The sequence below is a fragment of the Halyomorpha halys genome, unplaced genomic scaffold, assembly GCF_000696795.3.
Source record: "Halyomorpha halys isolate HHAL.00 unplaced genomic scaffold, Hhal_1.1 Scaffold556.1, whole genome shotgun sequence".
NCBI lineage: Eukaryota > Metazoa > Arthropoda > Insecta > Hemiptera > Pentatomidae > Halyomorpha > Halyomorpha halys.
In genome coordinates, this window is record NW_027105572.1 from 493636 (window position 1) to 517429 (window position 23794).

The 23794-nt window shown below is 29.9% G+C and overlaps 1 protein-coding gene across 1 annotated transcript in view; it reads left to right on the forward strand.

The window, feature by feature from the left end:
- LOC106684202 (uncharacterized) overlaps positions 1-16923 on the forward strand; it is an 85874-nt gene extending 68951 nt beyond the window's left edge. The window contains exons 4-5 of the mRNA XM_067052082.1: positions 13918-14004; positions 16904-16923. Of these exons, the coding sequence (XP_066908183.1) occupies positions 13918-14004; positions 16904-16923 (107 nt within the window). The remainder of the gene's footprint in view (positions 1-13917; positions 14005-16903) is intronic.
- Positions 16924-23794: the final 6871 nt, after the last annotated feature.

Genomic DNA, 23794 nt, shown 5'->3' on the forward strand with positions numbered 1-23794 from the left:
ATATAACCCAATATACCACCCTTTATTATACTATATAATTAATGATAACAATATTTTGTAAATATAAAGGTAATTAATTGGTAAACTGGTAAACACACAAATAGCCTTTGGAAAAGAATCCAATCATAATACTAGTTTTTTAGGACTCAACATATAATTAATTAATTAACTTATTTTTGGATAATTGCCTTCAGCGATTATTCTGGCATCCCACAGCATCTAATCTCCATAGCATACACAGCAATAAGTCCAAGTTTCGGCCGATTCCACCATCCTCAAGGACAATCTTAATTACAAATTTAAAACCATATGCATTTTAAAAAACTTCATTGGATATTCTGCCCAGGTCAATGATTTCATACAAAAATAATACTACTTTGTCAATTCTTCACATCAAATTAAAAGTTTAAATAACAGTTAATTTACACTATTATACTTTATCACAACAATATATGTTATTTGAAACTATTTATGCAACATTAATTTGAAACTATTGACCTGGGAAAAATATCGCGCATAAAGTTTCTTAAAATTGATGTGGTTCTAAATATTTTGTTAAGATTGTCCTTGATAAAATTGGATAAAATATATTTTATTTAAACAATGAAAATTGATTTTAATTTTTTTTTTCGAAATCAAATATTTTACATGTTCCAATATCTTATATTTTACATATAATATTGTAATATATTAAAATATGGAAGAGACTTTAAAATATTGTAATTTAAATACAAATAGCCTGCATAAGGGTTTTTAAAATTGATGTGGTTCTAAATTTGTCGTTAAGATTGTCCTTGAGGATGGCCAAATTGGCCGAAGCGTCTGACTTATAAGGAAATATAAATTGTTTTGAGACTAAAATTGGATAAAATATATTTTATTTAAACAATGAAAATTAATTTCCATTTTTTTCCAGAATTAAATATTTTACATGGTATTATATTAAAATATGGAAGATACTTTAAAATATTATAATTTAAATATAAGTAATGAGTTTTAATCCTACAATTTATTTTCCAAAGGTTTTTTTTTTTTTTTTTTGTTAAAACTTTATTCTTTTTTTATTCAGAAATGTATGCCCTTTATTTTACTTCTTTATTCATTATGTCATCAGAACTACATTTCGGGCTCTTCTACCTATTATAAAGCCAAAAAATAAAAATATTTACAATCGACAGTTCTACAATTCATATATAGTTACCATCAACAAGTTATACATTATAGTTTTTTTATTTATTTATTTATTTTTATTTTTTTACATTTACATTTTAAAAATATAATATTTAATTATATATTCATCCACTTTACTAATTCTGTTTCAATTGTAAAAATATTTTTAGATAAAAAATTTTGGAAAACAGCATTAATAAAAAATATTTAAAAAATAGGACTTAAAAGTTAAAGTTCTACTGGATAAGTTTCATTATAGTGATTAGGTATACTGAATTAAAAGTCTTCTTTCTAATTTAAATATTTATATTATTGTATTTGTTATTAAATGTCATTAAATAAAATATAAAAATTTAAATAATGAAGAGGTTTTTTCATTCACTATACCTAATTAAATTTTAAAAATAGGACTTATATTCAGTTTAGAAGATACATAAAAAAAAAATAATTGTTTCAATTAAAATGACGAATGTTCAAAAATCAATAGACAGATTGGGAAAAAATAAGAATAATAATAATTGGGGCTTAATCTAAAATGTTTTAGATTTGTAAATGGCTATACATTATTGAAGTGGACGTATAAATTGCTAAATACTAAATTATTTATATGTAAATTTCTAAAAAAAAAAATATTCAACTACAATGTAAAATTTGTTGGTTGTAAATATTTTTATTTCAGAACTTGATAATGGACACAGAAACGTTGAAGCTTTCTGTACATTAACATCTACTCACGCATGGGATGGAATCTACTTGCAATGCTCTAAAATGCAGAGGAAGGCATACAACTTCACTAATAGTCCTCACAATATGCTTTAGTAGAATTGAAATTTCTCTCTTAGGAAGGTTGAAATTATTTAGCGGGGTTTGTTTTTTATTTAATATAAAAGACTTTTTTAAAGATAATATCTTATTGTCCGTTTCTATTTTTCTTCGTATCTGTAGTATATTTTTTATTAAAATTATATTGAATTTTGTTTAAATAAAAACAAAAACCCACTTTGTTGAATCGCAATTAGTTTTCATATATTGTTTCTATTGGAGTGTAGCTATAGGAAAACGAAGAATCACTAGTAACCTTTTCATGTTATCCTCATTAAGTTAGACCACAACTATGTCAAGTAGCTCTTCATTAGAACCTTCGCTTGCACCTCAACTTTGAGGTTATAATACTAATTGCACTCTCTACACCCCTTCTAACAATTTTAACCAAACTACACATATACAGATTAATTAATATGAAGGTATGAATATGTCCCAGTTTTCTAATGACCAAGAGAACATTCTACGGAAAAAAAATATTCTGGAAAGCCTAGAAGCTATTGAAGAAGGTAATATTGAATATGCCACCAAAATATTAAAGCAGCAGGAAACGGTTTTGCTTCAAAATTACTGAAATTTGTAGGACAAGAGCTGATTAAATTTCTTCAGCAACTCCTAAAAATATTGTACGCTGAGAAAATTTGAAAAGGTAGCTCCACCAACTATGAAAAATACAGTCGTATCAGCTTACTTTCGGTGGCTTACAGACCGTTTTTGTTTATACGGGTGTAGTGACACCGCTGCCTGCTGATCTGTAACTTCTACAGCCGCCAAAACCGATATGACGCAACCACCAGGGCCCTGTTTCATAGCAAAGAACAAACTAATGCTATTACTCTTGTAAATTGGTGATATTTGGGAGCAGTGGCATGCGCAAACCCCAGCGCCCTATTCCACTGCTCCAATGCCCAGAAATGGCAAGGGAGGGGGATTTAAAAAAAACTATTAGTCTTGTCCATTTAACTTAATATAATTACACTGACTTGTACAATATTAACATGTACTTTAGTACTTTTTAACTCCTGAATATCACTAATAGTCCTCCCTATTATGGAAAAAAATAAGTATTACTGTAATTAACACGTTGTTTCTATACTTAAATTTTGAAATAATACTATTAGCTTTCATTATGAAACAGGGCTCAGCTAACACGGAAAGTAATACTGGCACTAGATAAATATCGTATCTTATTATTTGTAGAAGTCTTTGTATATATTTTAATTTCACAAATGTAACAACTATATAAAACTAACTCAAACTTATGCAAGGTTAGCAATGCTATATCCTATCCTAAACAGAAATTCCAAACTAAAACCAGAAACAACTGTTCTTATATTTAAAACAATCCTCAGGCCACTGCTGATGTACGGCTGTGAAGTCTGGGGAGCGGCATCCTTCACGAAAAGGAAAAAACTACAATCTTTACAAAATAAAGTCCTAAGAATCCCAGATAATGCTCCTTGGTTCATAAGAAATAGCCAATTGCATCGCGAATTACATATGGAGTCAATAGAGGATTATATCAAAAAACGGTTCATGAAGTTCCACTCCCAGTTGCCGACAGTTGAAGGAGCAGTGTCCTACAACCTGGGAAAGCCAACCTCAACCCGAAGACTGAAGCCCAGACTGCTGCAGGACATTCTTTTATAAATTTTTAATAAATATAAAATTAATTCATAGTAACACTATTTACTTATTATTATTATTCATTTTATTTATTCATTTTTTTTTCTCTTCTCTTCTCTTTTGCCTTTTTCAAATTAACTTGTTTCTTTTTACTATTAAAAGGCAATTGTTTGTTTTATTTAAGTGTAGCAATATCATTATTTTTTTTTATTAATTTTACTTTCCTCTTTTATTAAGAAGGATTATTCTTATCTATTTTTTTTCTTTTAATAAGAACATCTGTCAATAGTTAGGGATGTCATTTGTATGACTATACCCCCTCATAATCAACTGTTAAAAATATATATAATATAATTTAAATCAACCATGTAAGGCCCACCAGGCCGATCTGGTATAAAAAAAAACTAAAAAAAAAAACTAAATAAGATATTGTATACAGATATTTTATTTAATAAAGATAATAATAAAATCTGCTGATCCACTGAAAGCTAACGCCTTACACGTAGTATCTCGAAATGGCATTAAATCGCCTAGAGACTTAAGTAGGAAAAAATTGGAAAGCCTAAGTGTGAATTCCCGCTTCACGGCAGTCTCCTTCTTAGGAGGTCGAGGGGAATAGTATACATAGTGGTATATATCAGTAGATTCTAGTACTATATATTTGGGAATGTATATTCCTTTTTTATTCTCTGCCTACTCTGGATCTCTCCTTCCTATTCCTTTTCTCCTGTCGTAAGGCCCGGCGGCTGGCTATAGGGCCAAGTTACCGTCCCTACCATCCTGGGCTGGCACCCGTGAGACATCCTGCCTATTTCTTCCTAACCAGCTACCATACCCATCTGTACATGCATTGTTGAGACCTTCTGCTATAGAATATCTAATATTATCAATTGGAGTCAACTTTAACACAACCACTTCGACACAGGAGGAGGCACCAGTGGGGTGTGCTGGGCTCGCGTGCCTCTGGAGCCAATAATAAACAATTTTTTAGTTATTTATAACATCGTATTATACATAGTTTGGGGGGAGTATTAAATCGTATTGTATATTAATTTTATGGGAACATATAATTTTAAAATATATAGGAAGATGGTCAGGGTTGCGGTCACAAGTGAAACGAAAATAGCTAACAACTATTTTATTTTCCAACGTTTCGCCCCACTTTGTAGGGCTTCATCAGGGCTAAAAAGATACAAAATGAAACTATGTTAAGATAAAATGATAGAATTAATTGTGACCGCAACCCTGACCATCTTCCTATATATCAATTTTTACGGTCAACTATTTATACATATATACAATATAATTTTAAAAGTATGATTGTAGTGAGTATTGTTAATTTTCTGATTTTCTCCAGTGCATATAACTCTAACATTTTTCGTCTGACGATTCTCTGGCTGCACCTTGTTTAACTGCATCCATCTGGTTGCTTCCTCCAGTTGGCAGCCTAGGTTCCGGTGTTAGAGTACTCCCTAACGAAATGTTCGAAATATCGGACTCACCACCTCTTTCCACCCTTAGATGAACAAGTCAATCTTCTTCGATCAAACGGGAAAAGTCCGACTCGGCGAGAGTGAAGTTTATGTTGGAATGGGTTAATTTTTTTTCCTTAGATATTTTAATAGAAAATAAACTTTTTAGACTAATTCTACACCTGTTTCTTTTTTTTAACCAACGCATCGGGGATCAAAATTACGTCAATACATAAATCGCCCAAACCCAGCAATATTTCACTTTTTTTACCATATACATAAAAATGGTCCGACAAACTGCAAAAATCATTTTGGAATTCCATGATTTTCAGTAAAAACCAGTCATCATGATTTAAATTTGAGGAGACTCGAATCCTAGTCATGATGGATGGCGTCCTAATAAATAATCTCAATTAAGATAGAGGATTCTAACGGGAAATTTAATTTTTGAAACGATTTTTTCATTGCCTTCAAGGCGCGTTGATTAAAAAAAAAAAAAGGTGCGGAATGAGTTCTCTTAAAATTCCATTTTTCATCAATATACGTAAACAAAATTACCACATGAAAAATGTTAGGGTTATATGCACTAAAGAACATCAGAAAATTAACAATATGCTCAAAATATAAACTAAATGTAACTATTGACACAAAGAAGTACTAAGTGTTGTAGTGATCGAAGGGCCGGGGTAGAGGACATATAGAGGGACATCTAGAGAAGGTAAAGTAGTATAAGTTAGAAAAAATTCAAAAGAAATTAAATGTGGTGTTTCAACTAGAGAACATTTTCAATAGGATCACCATAGATATGCACATAACACAGTATTACGCCTCAAGTGGCTCTATCGATCTTTCCGATGCCAGTATTTCCTAGCTTCCTTTCTATACCAAGTAGTTAGTACTCAACGCCCCTCCTATATCCTAGAAAACCTGCAATCCGAATTCTCAGTCCGATCCCGTACTACCAGGTCCCGTTTATCTGATATCTACCCTCCAACTCATTGAACTGGTGCGTTTGATAAATCATTTTCTACCCGAGCTGCATGACACTAGAACTCCATTCCCTCTAATATACGTCATGTACCAACCCTTTCCTCCTTTAAAACCCTTCTCTTTAACTACCTATTACCTCACGAATCCAATCCATTATTATAATAGTACATATATTTTGTAATAACATTTTTGTTTTGTTTTTATTTAGTCAGTAAGTTTTTTAATTAATTTATTATTTTATTCTCTGTATATAAATTATAATTAAGTGTGGCCGCCCGGTTTTTTGGCCAATAAATGTTATTAGAAAATTATTTTTCATTTCAAATTCTGATTTATTCTAATTTTATACACCTTCGTATATAGTTCCTCTAATCTACAGTGAAAAAATTAATGTAATAGAGGAAGATTGTTGTTTGTTTCAAAATATTCTACAATCTGTAAAACACAACCAAATCCAGCTTCAATTCTCATCCAATACCGTTGCATCACAAGATGTACAAGGCTTTTGTGGATCCAAAGCAAATTTGTGTGGACCGACTTTAAGAGAGATTGTGTATTTTCCGGAAAGACTCAATAGGGAAATAATTCTCAGTTAGATTATGGAGTACCTGGTCTTTGGGTGCTTTAGACATTGCTGTGATACCCATGTGGCATTGCTGTGATGCCCATGTGGCATTGCTGTGATGCCCATGTGGCATTGCTGTGATGCCCATATGGGCATGCTGCCTTTGGGGTATGCTGTGATGAAATCAAAAGAGATCTTTACACTTGACGAATTCCCTGTTACCTTCCAAGTTCTCGCTAATTCTAATTTTAGTACAATATTTAAGACCGGATCACTAAATAATACAAAGTCAATTCCTGGGCCAAAATTGTAACCACCGCCCCCGTCGTGGACCTAGCCCAACCCCTTATAATGCCACATGGCAAAGGAACGGCACCATTATATATACATATATATATATATATACACATGTATATATCAATATTGTTATCAATATTGATATATACATGTGTATATATATATATACACATGTATATATCAATATTGTTATCTATATATTTTAAACTGTACTAAGCTCTCCAGAAGTTTCATAAGCTGCGAAACCCAATCATATTGCAAACTAGACCGATTTTACTACCAGAACATCCTTTATATACGGTAGCTATCAGAATGGAAATAAAGGACACCGAACTTAGTTACCATACAAATACCCTTTATTCTATAACTGCCAATGGTGATATGATCGGAATAATAAAGTACTTCCATCCAAAAATCCTACTTACTGCCCGACCTTGGTATTGCAGTGGCTACATCGGAATGCCAAGTGAGAACATGCCTATGCCATTAGACCTCTTGCTCAAAAATACCAACCAATATGAGCTCAAACCGTAAGAGCTCGATGTCCTGGTGTGCTTCTATTTGCTTAACATCGTGTATCAATCGACAATATTTTGTACTAAGAATAGTATTATTTTGTATGTATTATTAATTTTACAAAATTCAACTTTTATCAAAAAATTTCAGAATAATACTAGTTTTTGGTTATAACAAAGTACCCTTACAATTCAAAAACTAAACATATTCGATTTATTTTTCATCAATCGATTCCTGAACGAATATAAAAAAAAAAATTATATACCCTTTTGATTAAGAAAAAAAATTTTGATGTATATTGAAGGTTTTGAGTTTTTCTGTACCAAAGGACCATTTTTTTTTAATAATTAATAGAAGAAAAAATTTGGTGGTGAACTTATTACTTATGGTTAGGGTAACCCCTAAACCCAACCCTAAAAGTAATAAAAAAAACTATGTGTTGATGAGAATGTACAAATGTTTAAATTACAGAATAATTTTTATTTCATTCGATTTTTTTAATATAGTCACTGTGCCATTTTATATTGCTTTGTATGCGGTTTTATGATGATTATTATGATTTTTTTAAATGTTTCTATTGAAGAGAATTAATACAATCTGCCAAAATTTGGAACAATTATTGCTCTAAGTATTCCTTCGTACCATATATTCAGAAAAATGAAGTACGAAAAAAATATATAAATTTTAATAATTTTGCTCGTAAAATTAAGTGGAAAAAATACAAATAACTTTGTAAATAACAATATAAGTCATATAATAAAATAAAACTGGTTAAATAATAATAAAATAATCTAATTACAAGATTAAAAAAATTAAATTTAAGTAAAAAAAAAATAAACTCATACACATTCGTACCTATCGTTGTATAATAAAATAAATACTTTTACAAAAATAAAACTGAAAAGTTAGGTAATAATATAGAAATACTCTAGTAATTATGAAGTAACCCTCGATGATGGGTTTTGAATTATCAGCATCACTATTTTGAAGAAATAATATATTTATTATGAGCCTCAACGAGAAGACACAAAATATCATTCCCATAAAAAAATGTGGTCCCAATATCCAATCTTTTATTGCTTAGACTAAAGGCGGCTGGTATATGATTGCGCCCTTAATATTTGATCTCTATGCTTTTAGTTTCTTCTAGAAATATAATATATTTGTATTGAAACCCCATACCAGTATTCAAATAGAATGTCATAAACTTTTATTAGCTTTGGAGGCCATAAATCAAACACAAATGGAGCATTTTACTATATAAATATTAAATTACTAATATTACTTTAAAAATATCAATATTAATATTAATGTAAATCTTCGTCTTGCCCTACAGTATCTTTTAATGATACCCCACTCATTGCTGTTGAACAGATCCGTTACTTAGGACTAAATCTGGACAAACGACTGACATGGAATCCTCATACAAGACTGAAAAGACAAGAAACTGCTCGTCGATTCCGCCTATTACAACACTTACTAGACAAACGGTCCAAACTTCCAATCCATTACAAAAGACTAATCTACATGACTATTATAAGGCCTATTTGAACATACGGAGTTGAGCTATGGGGCTCCACTAAACCATCTAATTCCTCTCGAATCCAATCCTTACAGTCCAAAATCCTTCGTAAAATCCTTAATGCTCCTTACTTTGCCACAAATCAAATCATACATGAAGACCTCAATGTTCCCTATGTTGCCGATTTGGCCAGAACCAGATACCGTTCCTTCCATAACAAACTTCTCAACCACCCAAACCAACTCGTTTCTAATCTGGCTTCTCCTTCACTACCTAATAGTCCTCCTAGACGTCTGAAAAGAAGATGGCCTCGAGATCTTCTCCTTTAGAAATGTTTTTGGAGTTCTATCAATGGCTAGATTCTCCACATGTTTTTATCATGTCATAATATCACTTACAGCAAATTTACTTGATGTGTATATATGTATACAGTTGTAAATATCAATAAATAAATTATTAAAAAAAAAAATTTACTATTAAATTATGCTAAATATTACTGTTTCTTGGCCTTGATACTGAGTCATCACGTTTCCACCAAATAAAAGGTCTTAATACCCACTTTATATTAGTTTAGTGTGCAGAAATGTTTTACTGTTCCAATATTTATCTAGTCTGATATTGAATATTTATTATGACCTTGTACGAGGTTGAATATATATGAATATGCACTTAACGAATATAAGTGAACATACGTGTTTGAAGAAGATCAATCAAAACTATCCATTATAGTTAATTATTCATAATTATATAAAGAATAAAATAGCTGAACTGCTGGAAAAGAAAAATTATTAATGTTTCCGAGAAGTGCAATGCGTAGATACATATGGCTCTCCAAGTGAACATCAATTCTGTCGGAATTGAACTTCCGTATCGATATTATAAACAATGGCAAATATCGAAATAAATATTAAATTATTGATACAAAATATCAACATTCCATTTTATAATTTTCTAGACTTTTCAAACAAAATATCGATATTTCGATAAAATAATAACGGGATATTGTTCCTAATATTCCATTTCGATATTCCATTTTATAATTTTCTAGTCTTTTTTAAACAGAATATCGATATTTTGATGAAATAATATAGGAATATTGTTGCTCATCTTCGATATCAATATTAACAACAATGTTAAATATCGAAATGGATATTGAAACAAAATATTGATATTTTATTTTATACTTTTCCTGTTATTTTAAACATAATCTCGATATTTCAGTAAAATAATTTCGGAATATTGTTACTAATCTTCGATATCGATACTTATAACAATGTCAAATTACGAAATGACTGTGAAATTATCGATATAAAATATCGAAATACAATTTCTAATTGTAACTGCGACGTATGCAGACGACACTGCTATCATTTCAAGAAACACACACCCTTTACAGGACACACTAACACTACAACATAGTCTAAACAATATACAGACATGGTGCACACGATGTAAAATTAAGATTAATCACAAGTCACAACGTGTCACATTTACTCTACGACACAGAGCATGCCCTTCAGTTTACATTCACAATCACCCTATACCACAAACAATTACAGTAACTGATCTAGGACTTACCTATGACAGAAGGTTCACATGGGGCCCACACGTCAAAACAAAACGTAAAGCGCTAAATTTCCGACTGAGACAATTATATTCTTTACTACACAGACGTTCTAAATTATCGCTCAGACAGAAACTTAACAAATACACTTACTTACTAAAACCCATATGGACTTACGCCTACCAAATTTATGGATCCGCTATAAAGACACAGATTAAGAAAATGCAAACTTTTCAATCACAATTTTTAAGACTGGCAACAAACTCACCACTCTACGTTTCAAACGGGACCATTCACACCGACTTACGCATTCCGACTGTAACGGACAACATTCATACGACTTACGAACGGTTTCACAACACGCTACATGAACATTTCAATAAATTTATACGACAGATGGCAACACATGACATTCCTACGTAACTCAGCGTTGGCTCAAGAGGAGTTGGATGCGGGACCTTCTAATCAAATAAAATAATTTACTTAACGTCAGGAGGATGCACCACTGGGTGCTATCTCCCTCATGGTATGCCTGGATAGAACATCTCATATTCTGGTTGTAAAGTACATTTACAGTTTATTATTAAATAAAAAAAATTAAAGATAAAATTTTTTTTTTTTAATTTTTCATAATATTTTCTAGTCTTTTTTAAAAAGTATCCATATTTCGATAAAATAATATCGAAATATTGTTCTTATCTTTGATATCGATATTAACAACAATGTTAAATATCGAAATGAATATGAAATTAACAAGTTCGAAGTTCTCCTAGCAATTCTATGGTTAAAATTTACGACAAATATTACCTACAATTTATGATACTACAACTTACGAAATAAGAAACTCAACTTTATTATTAAAGCTTTCTGAATTAGGGACGGAATTCCTGAACATGCGGGGATGTGTAATATACTCCTAAATGAACATTTGCCAGTGTTAAGAGTTGTAAAACAGTATTTGCCGAGTATAATTGAAACGTACGAGTAGTTTGGAAGTTGTCCTTTAATGGAAGTAGTTTAATTAGAGGAAGAGGGTTGGGTTTAGAATTCCAGTTCAAATGTGCCAGCTATGCGGGTCTCTTCGATAAATACCGGGCCCTTTTTGTTGCTGACACTTCACACGCTCTATATATTTCTATGCCCTGGGACTTCTTTGAATACATTTTTTAGTCGGCTTTTACTTTTGGAGAATCCTCTCAAATGTTAGGGGAATCGCCCCCTCTAACAGAAAGGGGAAAAAACGGGTAGGAATAAAAAGTATAGGAATAAAAGAAGCCGGAGAAAGGGGGAACGTGATTAAACTATACCTGGGGGACCGGGAAAAGAGGTGCAAAGCTTTATTCATCGCTAACCGTTGGAAAAACAAGTTACGTCTCAAGATTGTTTATTACGTCGGTGCCGTTTAAAGTCAACTTATTTAATTAAATTATTTACGCTTTATAGCTACGTACAAATACGGTAAATTCTTAATCTAAATGAAGAAATAACAGGAGCCTAGAATATAAAAACTTGTCATGATGTTTTTCTTATCTTTTCTACTCATACTTTTCTATGCAAAGGGTCTTCTAATCCAGTGGAATAACTTAGGTTCCTTCCGCCTGGAGCAGATGCCAAATTCACCGCCTCCCCTCCTCACAAAATAAAAAAGTTTTCGAAATATAAAATAAATGTAATTGCGATAACACGTTTTATCAAATTTTTTGATGGGCTTAAGGCTTGTGCCAACCCGCTCTTTAGAGATATCGCCCCTCCACCAAGACCTGGGAGGTGGCAAAGCACTGTCCCCTTAGTAGACGTCCTCGCCGAGGGAAGGACTTCGGGCTCTGCAGCTTGAGTAAGCTAACTAGTATGTTACCAATGTGAAACCGCCTTCAGCGGACCCTGTAACTCAACTTATACTGCCATACGGCAAACAAAGTCAGTATGTAATTTGTATATATACACTGTATTATCATATATTTGTAATTGTAACTATATATCAATAAAGAGGATTTGAAAAAAAAAAAAAAAAATATCACGTTTTAAAAGTTTTTTTTTAAATATAAAATTCAAAAATAAATTGTTGTCATTTACATCCCCAGTAATGCTAAATAGTGATTTAAGATAGCTAGAAGATTGTTCATGTATAAGTGAAGAAAGTATAAATAAATAAAAAAAAAAACTGTAGTGTGTATTTATTTAAAAAGTGATTACAAAATACATATATATAAAAATTTAAAAAAAAAAATGAATCCATAAACAAAATTTATATTCTACATATTTCTACTATTAATTAAATTAGTTTCACAAAATCAAATGATTTATACAATAGATGTTGTTTATTTTTAATTCCAACGAAATATATTACGAATACTTCTATAGGAAATATATTACCGGATATCCAAACCGGATATAAAAATGTCCACTTTTAATTTTCCCGGTGATTAAAATCACTTAATTTTTTTTCCCAGCAAAGCGGACCCTCCCCTGCTCACATAGTTTAAATGCGCACACAGTACATACCAGCAACACCCCTTAAAGTACCTATGGGTAGGAAAAGAAAGAAAACTTCAACTAGCATCTTTTGTTATTTATTTTCACAAATTTATTATTTATTTTTTTCAATTTGGAGGGAACGAAAAAACATATATTAATTCTAACGTTATTAAGTTATTATATTTATGAAATATAAATCAAAATGTATAATTTCAAATAATGAAGAAGATGGTCAGGGTTGCGGTCAAAAGAGAAATAACTATTTATTTTCCGACGTTTCGCCCCACTTTGTAAAGTTCAAATTTGCTAAAACTTGAACAGCCCTGATGGAGCTCTACAAAATGGGGCGAAACTTCGGAAAATAAATAGTTGTTAACTATTTTTGTTTCTCTCATGACCACAACACTGACCATCTTCTTTACTATTATAATTAAATCGAAATGCTCGAGAAAATTATATGTATAATTTTAAAGAAAAATTATGAATGTTAATTATATAATTTTATCAGTGATATGAGTTTTTAAAAATTAATCTTGTTTATATTATTCATTAATATACTGAACACGGTAAAGCTCCTAGAACAAATAACGAAGTGTAAGAATTAGAACCACATTTGACCCACAGTATTTAAAATAAAACTATAAAATAATAAATTTTATTTTATTTACAACATTTTTATGTATTTTGTTGCGTCGTTTCGGCCCTTTGCATTGCCTATTTTCAATTTTTTTTTTCTTCAGGCTAGTCATATTGGGGTCATTTATGTGTAGAATACCTCTCCTGGAAGTATTTGTTAAAAGTCTGTTTTTCCATATATTTTTTTTGTAATCTCTTATGTTTATATTGTATTATTATCTTATAATTCATTTATGTACATATATTGTTTTTTTGTTTACAGCGGAAAGCGATGAATGGTTCGATGGAGATAACAGTCTGAATTCGACAGAGGTTTCGACGACAACCGAGGACACCTGCAGAGTCATGGGTAATTGGTTAAATAATAATAATAATATATTAATTCAACAATATATTAACTACATTTGTCTTGTTTATTTGGTAAATTTAGAGATAGGTACTTTCAAAAGTTAACAAATGACTTTCCAAAACCAATTTATTTTATTTATTAGAGAAAGAGAGAGAGAAAGGAATACTTTATTCATTCATGCTGCCCAAATACATCTGGTTGCTACATTACACAGCATACTTAACAATCCTTGATCGGACATATATAAATTACATATTTTTACATGGTATAATAAAATAGAAAGAAAACTTTTTTTTTCCCCACAGTTTTCTTTTACAATTACAAATTTCAGTATACACACCAAATACAAAGATTTCAATTTATTCCTTTTTTTTTCTTTCCTCCTCTTGTCAATTCCATTTCACAATTTTTATTTCATTTGATCGACAAATTCACTCTCCCGAATTCCCCCTCTCAGATCCTCCCCAGTGACCCGTTAAACAAATTGACTATCAGACGGCAGTGCAAGATCAAAACAGAGAAATACTAGTCTAAGCAGTAGATCAGTTTACTATCTTGAAATTACTTTACTATTATAATAAGTCAGTCTACTATTATAATACTATCTTAAAAAAATAAATTAAGCGAAAAAAAGGGTTTTAATGTCAAATGTTCCTTAAATATAAGCGCTCGCTTGTTTTAGACCAAAATATAATGGTGGTATACCAAAGTATATTATGGTTGTAAAACGAGTGGATCTGATTGTTGCAAGAAACAGAGGAGTAAGTAGGGTTCCAGCGAGCTAGTATTAGGGAGAGTCCTGCTTATATGAATACTTAAAGGACAGCCAAACAGACCAGGCCCACCATATCCTATTTACACAGTTATCTCGCCCTTCTCCTAATCCATTATACTCTCATTCTTAGTTCGAAGAGTTCTGGCTTTTCTTTTGCTAGAAATGGAGATAGCATAAAAATGGAGACAGGAAAAATTATACCTAATCAATTGGGGTAGAAATTCTCTCCGAGTCGGACATTAGGCGGAAGAAACATTATTTAACAAAAAATAAAATTAAAATAAGAATTAAACAATTTAAGCCCCTCAAAGACTAAAAACAATCCAAATATATCGATATAACAAATCATAACAACCGATAAACAAATAAACCCGAACTAAACCATAACCTCCTAACTTTAATAAAATATCAGCAAGAATCATAGACACCAGAAATAAGTGCCTCAACATGAGCCTTTGGTAATCAAAAATGAAAAAAAAGAATAGGAATTTAAAATATATATATACTATAATCATTGACAAGCAAAAATAAATATTTAAAACATTAATAGAAATTAATCAAAAATACAAAGTATAGAAGCAAATAATGTTTAAAAAGTAAATAATAACCAGCAGAAATACCCTGAGGCTGATATTCCCCTCCCAAAAATCAAAAACGCGGGGATTAATAATATTTCAAATAAAAAATAAATAAATTTAATGAAAAAATCATTATTAATAATAATAAAATCATTAATATTAAATTCAATCAACTTATCGTTAGAATTAAAAAAAATTATATCTCGTTAATATTATTTTTAAAACAAAAATCAAACCAATCAATTTATAAGAAAAAATATCTTACCAAAACAAATTTCTTTAAACAAATGAAAGTTTCTATAATTTTTACTTTCACTTATCTATGTATAGTATATGTAGTAAGGGAAAGTATTGTGATCATATAAAAATTCTAATTCCAGTTTTCGACAGAAATACCAGTTTTAAGTCTCGCAGATTAGCATGTATATGTTTGAAAATTTTAGTTCAAAAAAAAAAACTACGCACCTGAAATTACATTTATATGCCTGAAATGGGATACCAACTTTTTTGATAAAAGGAATAGATCGGAATTACCAATTTATAGAATCGTTTTATCATTTTTCTTTTCGATTTTCTGAAAATGGCTCTGAAGGTTGAAGTACCTTTAATTTAATTTTTCATTTTTTTAAATACTTGGCCATTTTGCATTTTAACTAGTTATAAAAAATTAATAAATATAAACTATGAAAGGACTTGTTAATTAACTAAAGGAAATAAGAGGAAAACTATTTTTTCCAGGTTGAAAACCCATTTCCGCAAATACAGATACAGATACAAATACATCCGTAGATGAATTTTATGATTACGAAAAAATATTTGTACAGAAAGTCGTAAAAGATAATGGAGAATGACGAACAAACATTAAACGATTTTTTATTACCTTTTTTGTGAAATGTGGATTTTTTAAAAAATTCTATGTGTAAAGTAGCTTTTATTTTATTTGTTTTAAAATAATTACCATTTCACATTTTACTAGTAATAAAAAATCAATAAATATAAACTATGAAAGGGTTTGTTAATTAACTAAAGGAGATAAGAGCAAAACTATTTTTTTCTGGTTGAAAATATATTTCCGGAAATAAGACCAGTAAATAGATGTATTTTATGATTAAAAAAACGTTTGCACAGAAAGTTAGAAAATCATGGTTAATGACGAAAAATGCGTAAACGGTTTAAATACAGATTTTTTAAAAACTCTCTCTCTCTAAAGTACATTTAATTTTATTTTTATTAGAATAATTTCACATTTTAACTAGTGATAAAAAATGAATACGTATAAACTATGAAAGGATTTGTTAATTAACTGAAGGAGATAAGCGGAAAACTATTTTTTCAGGTTGGAAACCCATTTTCGGAACTGTGGCCTGGAAAATAGACGTATTTTATGATTAAAATAAAATATCATTTTGCTCAAAAAGTCTTAGTATATAATGCCGAATGACGAAAATAAAACCTATGTCCTAATATGAGTTTACTATGCGAGCGCATGCGCAATCGGTTTACTATAAAAAATTATTTCGTTACTATTTCATAGTTTGTTTTTCAGTTGACATGTTTGCTCCATAAATTCATTCTTAGTATTTTCTATATTAGTTCTATAACAACTTAATATTCAATAATGCAGAATGTAGGTTAAAGTACCCATAATTGTACATTGACATACAGAGTTTAATAAAAATCATTCGAACAATTTTCATTAAAATCGGTAAAGTATTTAAAATCTATACTATTAAGTGAAATTTCTGGTCAGTCGATTTTATCGTAAAAGTTGCTATCACCTCGTGGTATATAATCGCCTTAAATATTTAATTTCAGTTTGATACGTATCTTCGTTTTTGAGCGAGGCTGAACTAGCACACACTTAGCATTTTTCAAGACTTCGTTATTTGTGGGGACCTCAGAACGTGTATTTCAGTCGAAAATTGTAATTATAAATTTTTCACGATCGAAATACTTTAATTTAAAGTATATTTTATATACAGGTATGTGAACATAATACGAAACAATTACTATTTTTTTTATAAGTGAAAGTAAAATCTCAAAATTATTACTACAAAAGAAAAACAGCAATAATTGGAGAAAAATGGATAATTAATTGATATTAATAAAACAGTAAATAAATCAATCACATATCAATATAAAAATAATTAAAACGAATAATAACAAACAAGAAATAGAAAATACGTAAGGTTAAATGTACAAAGATTAGAAACGTAATGTGAGACAATATTAAAAATATGAAAGTAATAGCAATTTGTAATAATCTATACAAGACATGACTATTGGAGTGAGGGGTTTTTCGCGATTGAAAAACTATTTTCTTCCACAGAGTAGAATGTTCGCTGGTTCGGCTAATAAAAAAAATGGAGGACCTGAAAATAATCTCTTAAAAAAAATTTAATAATAAAGAAAATGAAACAATAAAAAAAATAACCTTCCAGTTGATAAATAATTTAATAATATTAAAACATAAACAAGTGAAATAATGAAATGAAATTATCTTGTCATTACAAAAATAAGAATAAATGAATTAAGAAATAAAAAATATTTAGATATTTTTAAATTATACAAACTAAAACAATTTGCTTTACAAAAACAAAAATAATTAAATTTTTCACTAATTTAATAGTTAGAGATTGAAAGAAAATTAGGGGTTGAATCAACATGAAAAAAATGTCTCCCACAGATGGCCGGGGGGGTCGATATGCGCATATCGATGTTACCTCTACAGTCTAATCTCATCCGAGGTGGACGTCTAGATGCCGATGACGAGCTGGTATAAACAAGACGATGCGTGAGGGTCGCTTGAAAGACGGTGCCCGAAATGAAGATTGAACAGTCCTGGGGGAGAACGAGACAGATGTTGTATACATACCACACCACAGCGATGTATTTATATATTCACAACCACAACCAACCACCTTATGTCTCTTATTTTACGTAACAAATTGTTTTTACGTTTATTCAAATTTAAAATACAGGTAACCTGTGGTTAAAAAAGTAAAAATAAACTTATAATTAACAAAAAAATAAAAAAAACAATTTTAAGTAAAATGAAATTAAATTAAAAAATGATGTGAATATAGTTGACCGTATAGGTTATATTCCTCTTATATAAGAGGAAAATATGGTCGGTGTTCAATTCTTCATTCCCTGTTCTCCATATTTCTTCTTCTTTTTTATAACATTGTTTTTCATACTTCCCCTTAAAATATCCGTTTTTTAAGATATTCGTTTTTACATACCTTTATATATTGATACATTTTATTACTTTTTGGGCTCTCATTATTTTACATTTTACCCCTTTTTTTATGTCAGTTACTTTTTTTTTGTTTTTTACTCTGACATTAATTATTTTATCTCTACGATCTTTTTACCTTAGATTTCTGTTTATCTAACGCCTTTTGCCGACCTGCACTCTAGCGGCATTTCCTGCAATTTAAAACAGCGTAGCCTTGATTCTCTTCCTATAACCTTACCTTGGTATATCTTACTTTCTTCATTCCCTATTCTCCTTATATTTCTTCTTATCCCTTGTTCTTTCCTTCTACAATATTGTTTTTTCATACGCTCCTTTATAAATTTAACTGATTCTTTATACTCATCTATATAACTAAAAGATTTTTAATATTACACATCAATATAACATTCTTATCCACTGTATCATTTATTTATTACTCACATTTATATGTATATAAATAATAATGTTATCAATCTACTACTTTATCCATAGTTATTAATCAAATACTTTATATTTTCATTCCATTATTATGTATATTTCCAAATTTTTAGTTACTGTTGCTACTCATTATTTATTTTATTTTATTTTTTCTCTTTCTGAATGATGGTTGTTGTCTCTTTGTTTTAACGTCGGCACAAATAAATAATTCGTTTGTAGATTTGTGTTTTTTCTGCTGACCGCATCCCCCGACCTTCTTCTCCTCTTAAATAAATATAAAAAACTGAACTTTTGCGCTTTATAAATTACTTTGTTTAAAAATTTAGCTAAACAATTCCATTCTAATCATCAATATGCGATCTTACAGAAAGTGGTGAAAAAAATTGTTCAGTTTTAATAATTTATTGATTGTTGATTTTATAAGATTCGCTCGTTTAAACAAAACACATTTTTACTAGAATATTATAGGTTCACAAAATTAATATATTGTCTATAAGTATACTGTAAGGAAAGAGAAATCTTTCTCTTAGAGTAGTTTCGATTTTTTTAATTGATATGATACGTAAATTGATAATCCCATATTTCGTTTCTTGAAGATATTCACAGGTATTTAATGAATTCAATTAAAAAGAGGATAAAAAATTATAAAACCTACGAAAAAAAAAAACTTTTTGAAAACTTGAATAAAAAGCTAGTACTAATTACTCCGAGAGCAGTTTGCAGTAGAAAAAACTTCACTACCGCAAACCCTGGAATTCAAGCTGCACTAAAAAGAGTCCCTCGGTTTAAACCTGAGTCGAAATTAAAAAGACAGGAATCGCTGAGCCGGGTGCAGAGAGGAGTGCATTCAGAGATATCCTTAACAAAGTGCAGCCGTCGAGCAATGGCAACGGCCTCATTTAGGAGAGCTCTGGCTCTAAGAGATGACAAGTTCTTCCTCGGGACGGGAAGTGCACTTCAGAGGATTGACAGATCTTCCCTCTGAGTTGTACTTGGAGAGGAACCTTCGTCACGGGGGTTCTCCGGAGCCTAAGAAAACTAATAACGAGGTTTTTAAAAGAATTACTGTGTAAGAACTTCTGCTTGTCCTCTTTGAGTCAGGTAAGATCATTTCACTCAATAGTATCTCAGGCCAACGATTTGTCGATGAATGACTTTATGATATAGCAGACATCTTCACTTTGAGAACTTGAGACGTGAGATTCCTCGGAACCATTTGAAAGGAATAAGAAATAAATAAAATAAGCTACTGAAAATAAAAATAAACAGCATTTATTTGGCACTACAAAAATATAATTAAATTACTTTAGAACATAAAATTATCGATAAATTTGTAATGAAACAACAGTTTATATTTAACTGATGAAAAATTAATGAGAAAGAATTTGATAAAAAAAAAAAGAAATAATGTTTTTTTAAGCTGTTAAAAACAAAAACAGATCTTTTTATTTATCTTAATTTATTTATTGATACTTACAACTGTATTAAAAATATATACTACAAGTCAATTTGATATTAGTTATACAACGATATGATACAGACGTGTGGAGAACCTACCCATTAATAGAACTCCAATGACATTTCTAAAGGAGGAGATTCCCGAGATGTTTTCTTTTCAGAAGCCTACGAGGATTATCATGTAATGAAGGAGAAGGTTAAAAACAAGTGAGTTTAGGTGGGTGGAAAGTTTATCATGGAGAGATCGGTATCTGGTTCTGGCCAAATCGGCGACATACGGACTATTGAGGTCCTGATGAATGATTTGTGACAAAGTAAGGAAAATTATGTAACTTGGACTGTAAATGAGAGGAGTTCGATGGGTTTAGTGGAGCCATATAGCTCAACTTCGTAAGACCAGATAGCCCTTATTAAAGTCATGTAGATGAATCTTTTGTAATTAGTTAGAAGTTTAGACCGTTTGTCTAGAAAGTTTTTAGACTTAGATAGATAAATCTAGAAAAGATTTAGTCATTGGTAAAGAATCTATTCGATAGGAATAGATGGGGTGTTGTTAATAATAAAAAATAATAAAATAAAAAAATAAAAAAAGATGGGGTGTTGTTAAAGGATACTGTGGGGTAGGAAGTATTAACATTTTGGTGCCTGCTGTTTACACTGTCTAATAACAGAATATTACTAACATTGCTGTTTCTAACAAAAATGTTAATAACAACATTTGATTCTTTTGATATCAATTCGTTGAAAATGTCAATAACAAATCAGCATATAGTCTTCTCTAAAATTCTAAACAAAATACTATACCTGAATTGTTAAGAGTGCTATGTAGTTTTGTTCCTATTAAAGATTTTCTAATAATTTTTTTTAATTTATTTTTTTTGTAAAACCATACTTAAGAAAGAATTTTCAGAGTTCATATCTATTGGAACTCCTTTGATATCTCTTTTAATTACGCTGATTAAAATATAGACATCACTGTTAATAATAAAATATAATTAAAGTTTTGTTAATAAAATTGTTAGAGAAAACATTTCAGACTAAACGCATCTTTATTAAACACAGAGTTAATATCCTACCAGATGTACCTTAAATGTACATCGTATTATAAATGAATCTTCTTCTTGCATGTTTCGTATACAACATAATCGAAAAAGGCCTTTTTAACCCTATAGTGTTTTTGAATCATATACTTTATGATTTTTGAAACCATTTACAAAGTTTCATCAACACTGCTTATAAATTTTATTTAAAAAGACAATTAAATTGATTGAAAGAGAAGCTTTTAGTTGAAATTGTGTGTCAATAAAAGTTAAAAAAATTGCAGGTACTACAGTAAAGGTACTGTAAAAAAAATCGATATTGTGTATTAACGGTAGCAAATATACACACAACAACACTAGCAATATACAATAACCATTACCTACAAGTTTATGGCCTGCAAGTTAAACCGAATAGTTCTGTACTTTAGTAGAATAAATAGAACTTGGGAATTGAAACCGACAATATTTTTTATAAATCACTTTTTGGAAATAACTTTATATAAAATAACTACTTCGTCGCAGAACGATAAACCACAAGTATGATAGCCCTTTTAGGTTTCTTTTTATCGTTAAACTTTAACGATAGTTAATTAAATTTTTTTATTACGGTATATTGTTATTTTTTTATTCAGTTTACTGACTTCTTTTCATTCTATAAGTAATATAACATCTAAAAAAGTGTAAAATCGCAAATAATTATTATAATCCTTTTTATTTTCAATGGAGAAAAAAAATTATAAATATAATTTTTTCAAGTTAAATAAAAATATATTTAAATTACTGGTTTACATTATACTCATATCTTGAATTACATGAGATTTTCCATTATATATATATTTCTTTTTACATTATTTGCATTTTTATTTCATCTCTTGCAGTAAATCAAAAGCTCAAAAAACATAAATTGCCATCCAAAGTGGCTGTAAAAACATAGCTATCTCAAGACTCTTAAGGTTATACTAAGGCAAATCTCTTTTTTTAGAAACACGCAAAATAGGTATAGTTTTTTTGTGTGTGTGAATATATCTCTATATTAATAATGTAATTTATTTGAGCAAAATAATTTAATATATGCAACATAACAATACTTGTGACGATTTTCACTTCTCGAGAAAGAATATAAGATATCTCGTCCGCTTTATGTTTTATTCAGACGTGCCTCCACAATTTGCGCGTGAAGTTCTTCTAATCACTTTTTCTGGGGCTGAGTTGAACAGTATTGTTGAAAGTCCATCTCCTTCCCTCAGATCTGTTCTTACTTCAATGGCTTCAGATACGTCTTGTATCAAAACTCTGAATTTCGTACACGCTTTTATAGTACAAGAGCCCAAGAGGAGAAAAAAGGCAGTTATCTCAAACCCAATTTTTGATTACTTTAATGAAAACTATCAAAAAGTAGGAACAATACAAGAAAACCTAAGAGAACGTCATTTAAAGAAGAGCAAATTTGCTAAAATATGAGCCCTAATAGAGTTATTTACGTTAAGTAGTTTTCGAGATATAGCTTTTTAAAAAGCAACATTTCATAAAAATGTTGTATGGGACGTACTGAAAGATCAGTAATCAGTGAATTTATTTTGAAAAATCTATATCTCTACATCCATATGACGTACATATGTCTATTAGCACTCAAATTAAAGCTAGTTTAATGAACTATAAAGTATTTTATGATGTTTATCTTCGTAGGACTAATAGTTTACATGAACTTTGCTAAAATAAATTGATTTATAGTTGTTCGGACAAATTTTAATTTGCCAAATTCATATTCATATGTGAATATCATAAAAACCACTACCTCTACGAAGATAAGTGTCATAAACTACTTTATAGTAAGTTAAATTTCCTTTAATTTGAGTGATGGCAGACATATATGCGTCTTATGGATCTAGAGATATATTTTTTCTAAAATCCAACATTTTATACGAACAACTATAAATTAACATTTTTTGAGTCTATTTTGTCAGATATCATAAAAACTACTACTCCTACAAAGATAAACATAATTAACTATTTTGTAGTAAATTTAACTAGCTTTAATTTGAGCGCTGGCAAACGTCCCATGGTTCCTGAAATGAAGTTTTTCATAAAACAATCTTATTGTCCGATCAACTATAAATCAATTTATTTTAGTAAATATCATGAAAACTACTATTCCTACGAAGGTAAAGGTCCTAATCTTATTTATAGCCCATTAAATTAGCTTTAATTTGAGTGCTGATAGGCAATTGTACGTCTCATAGTTCCTGAGATATAGATTTCT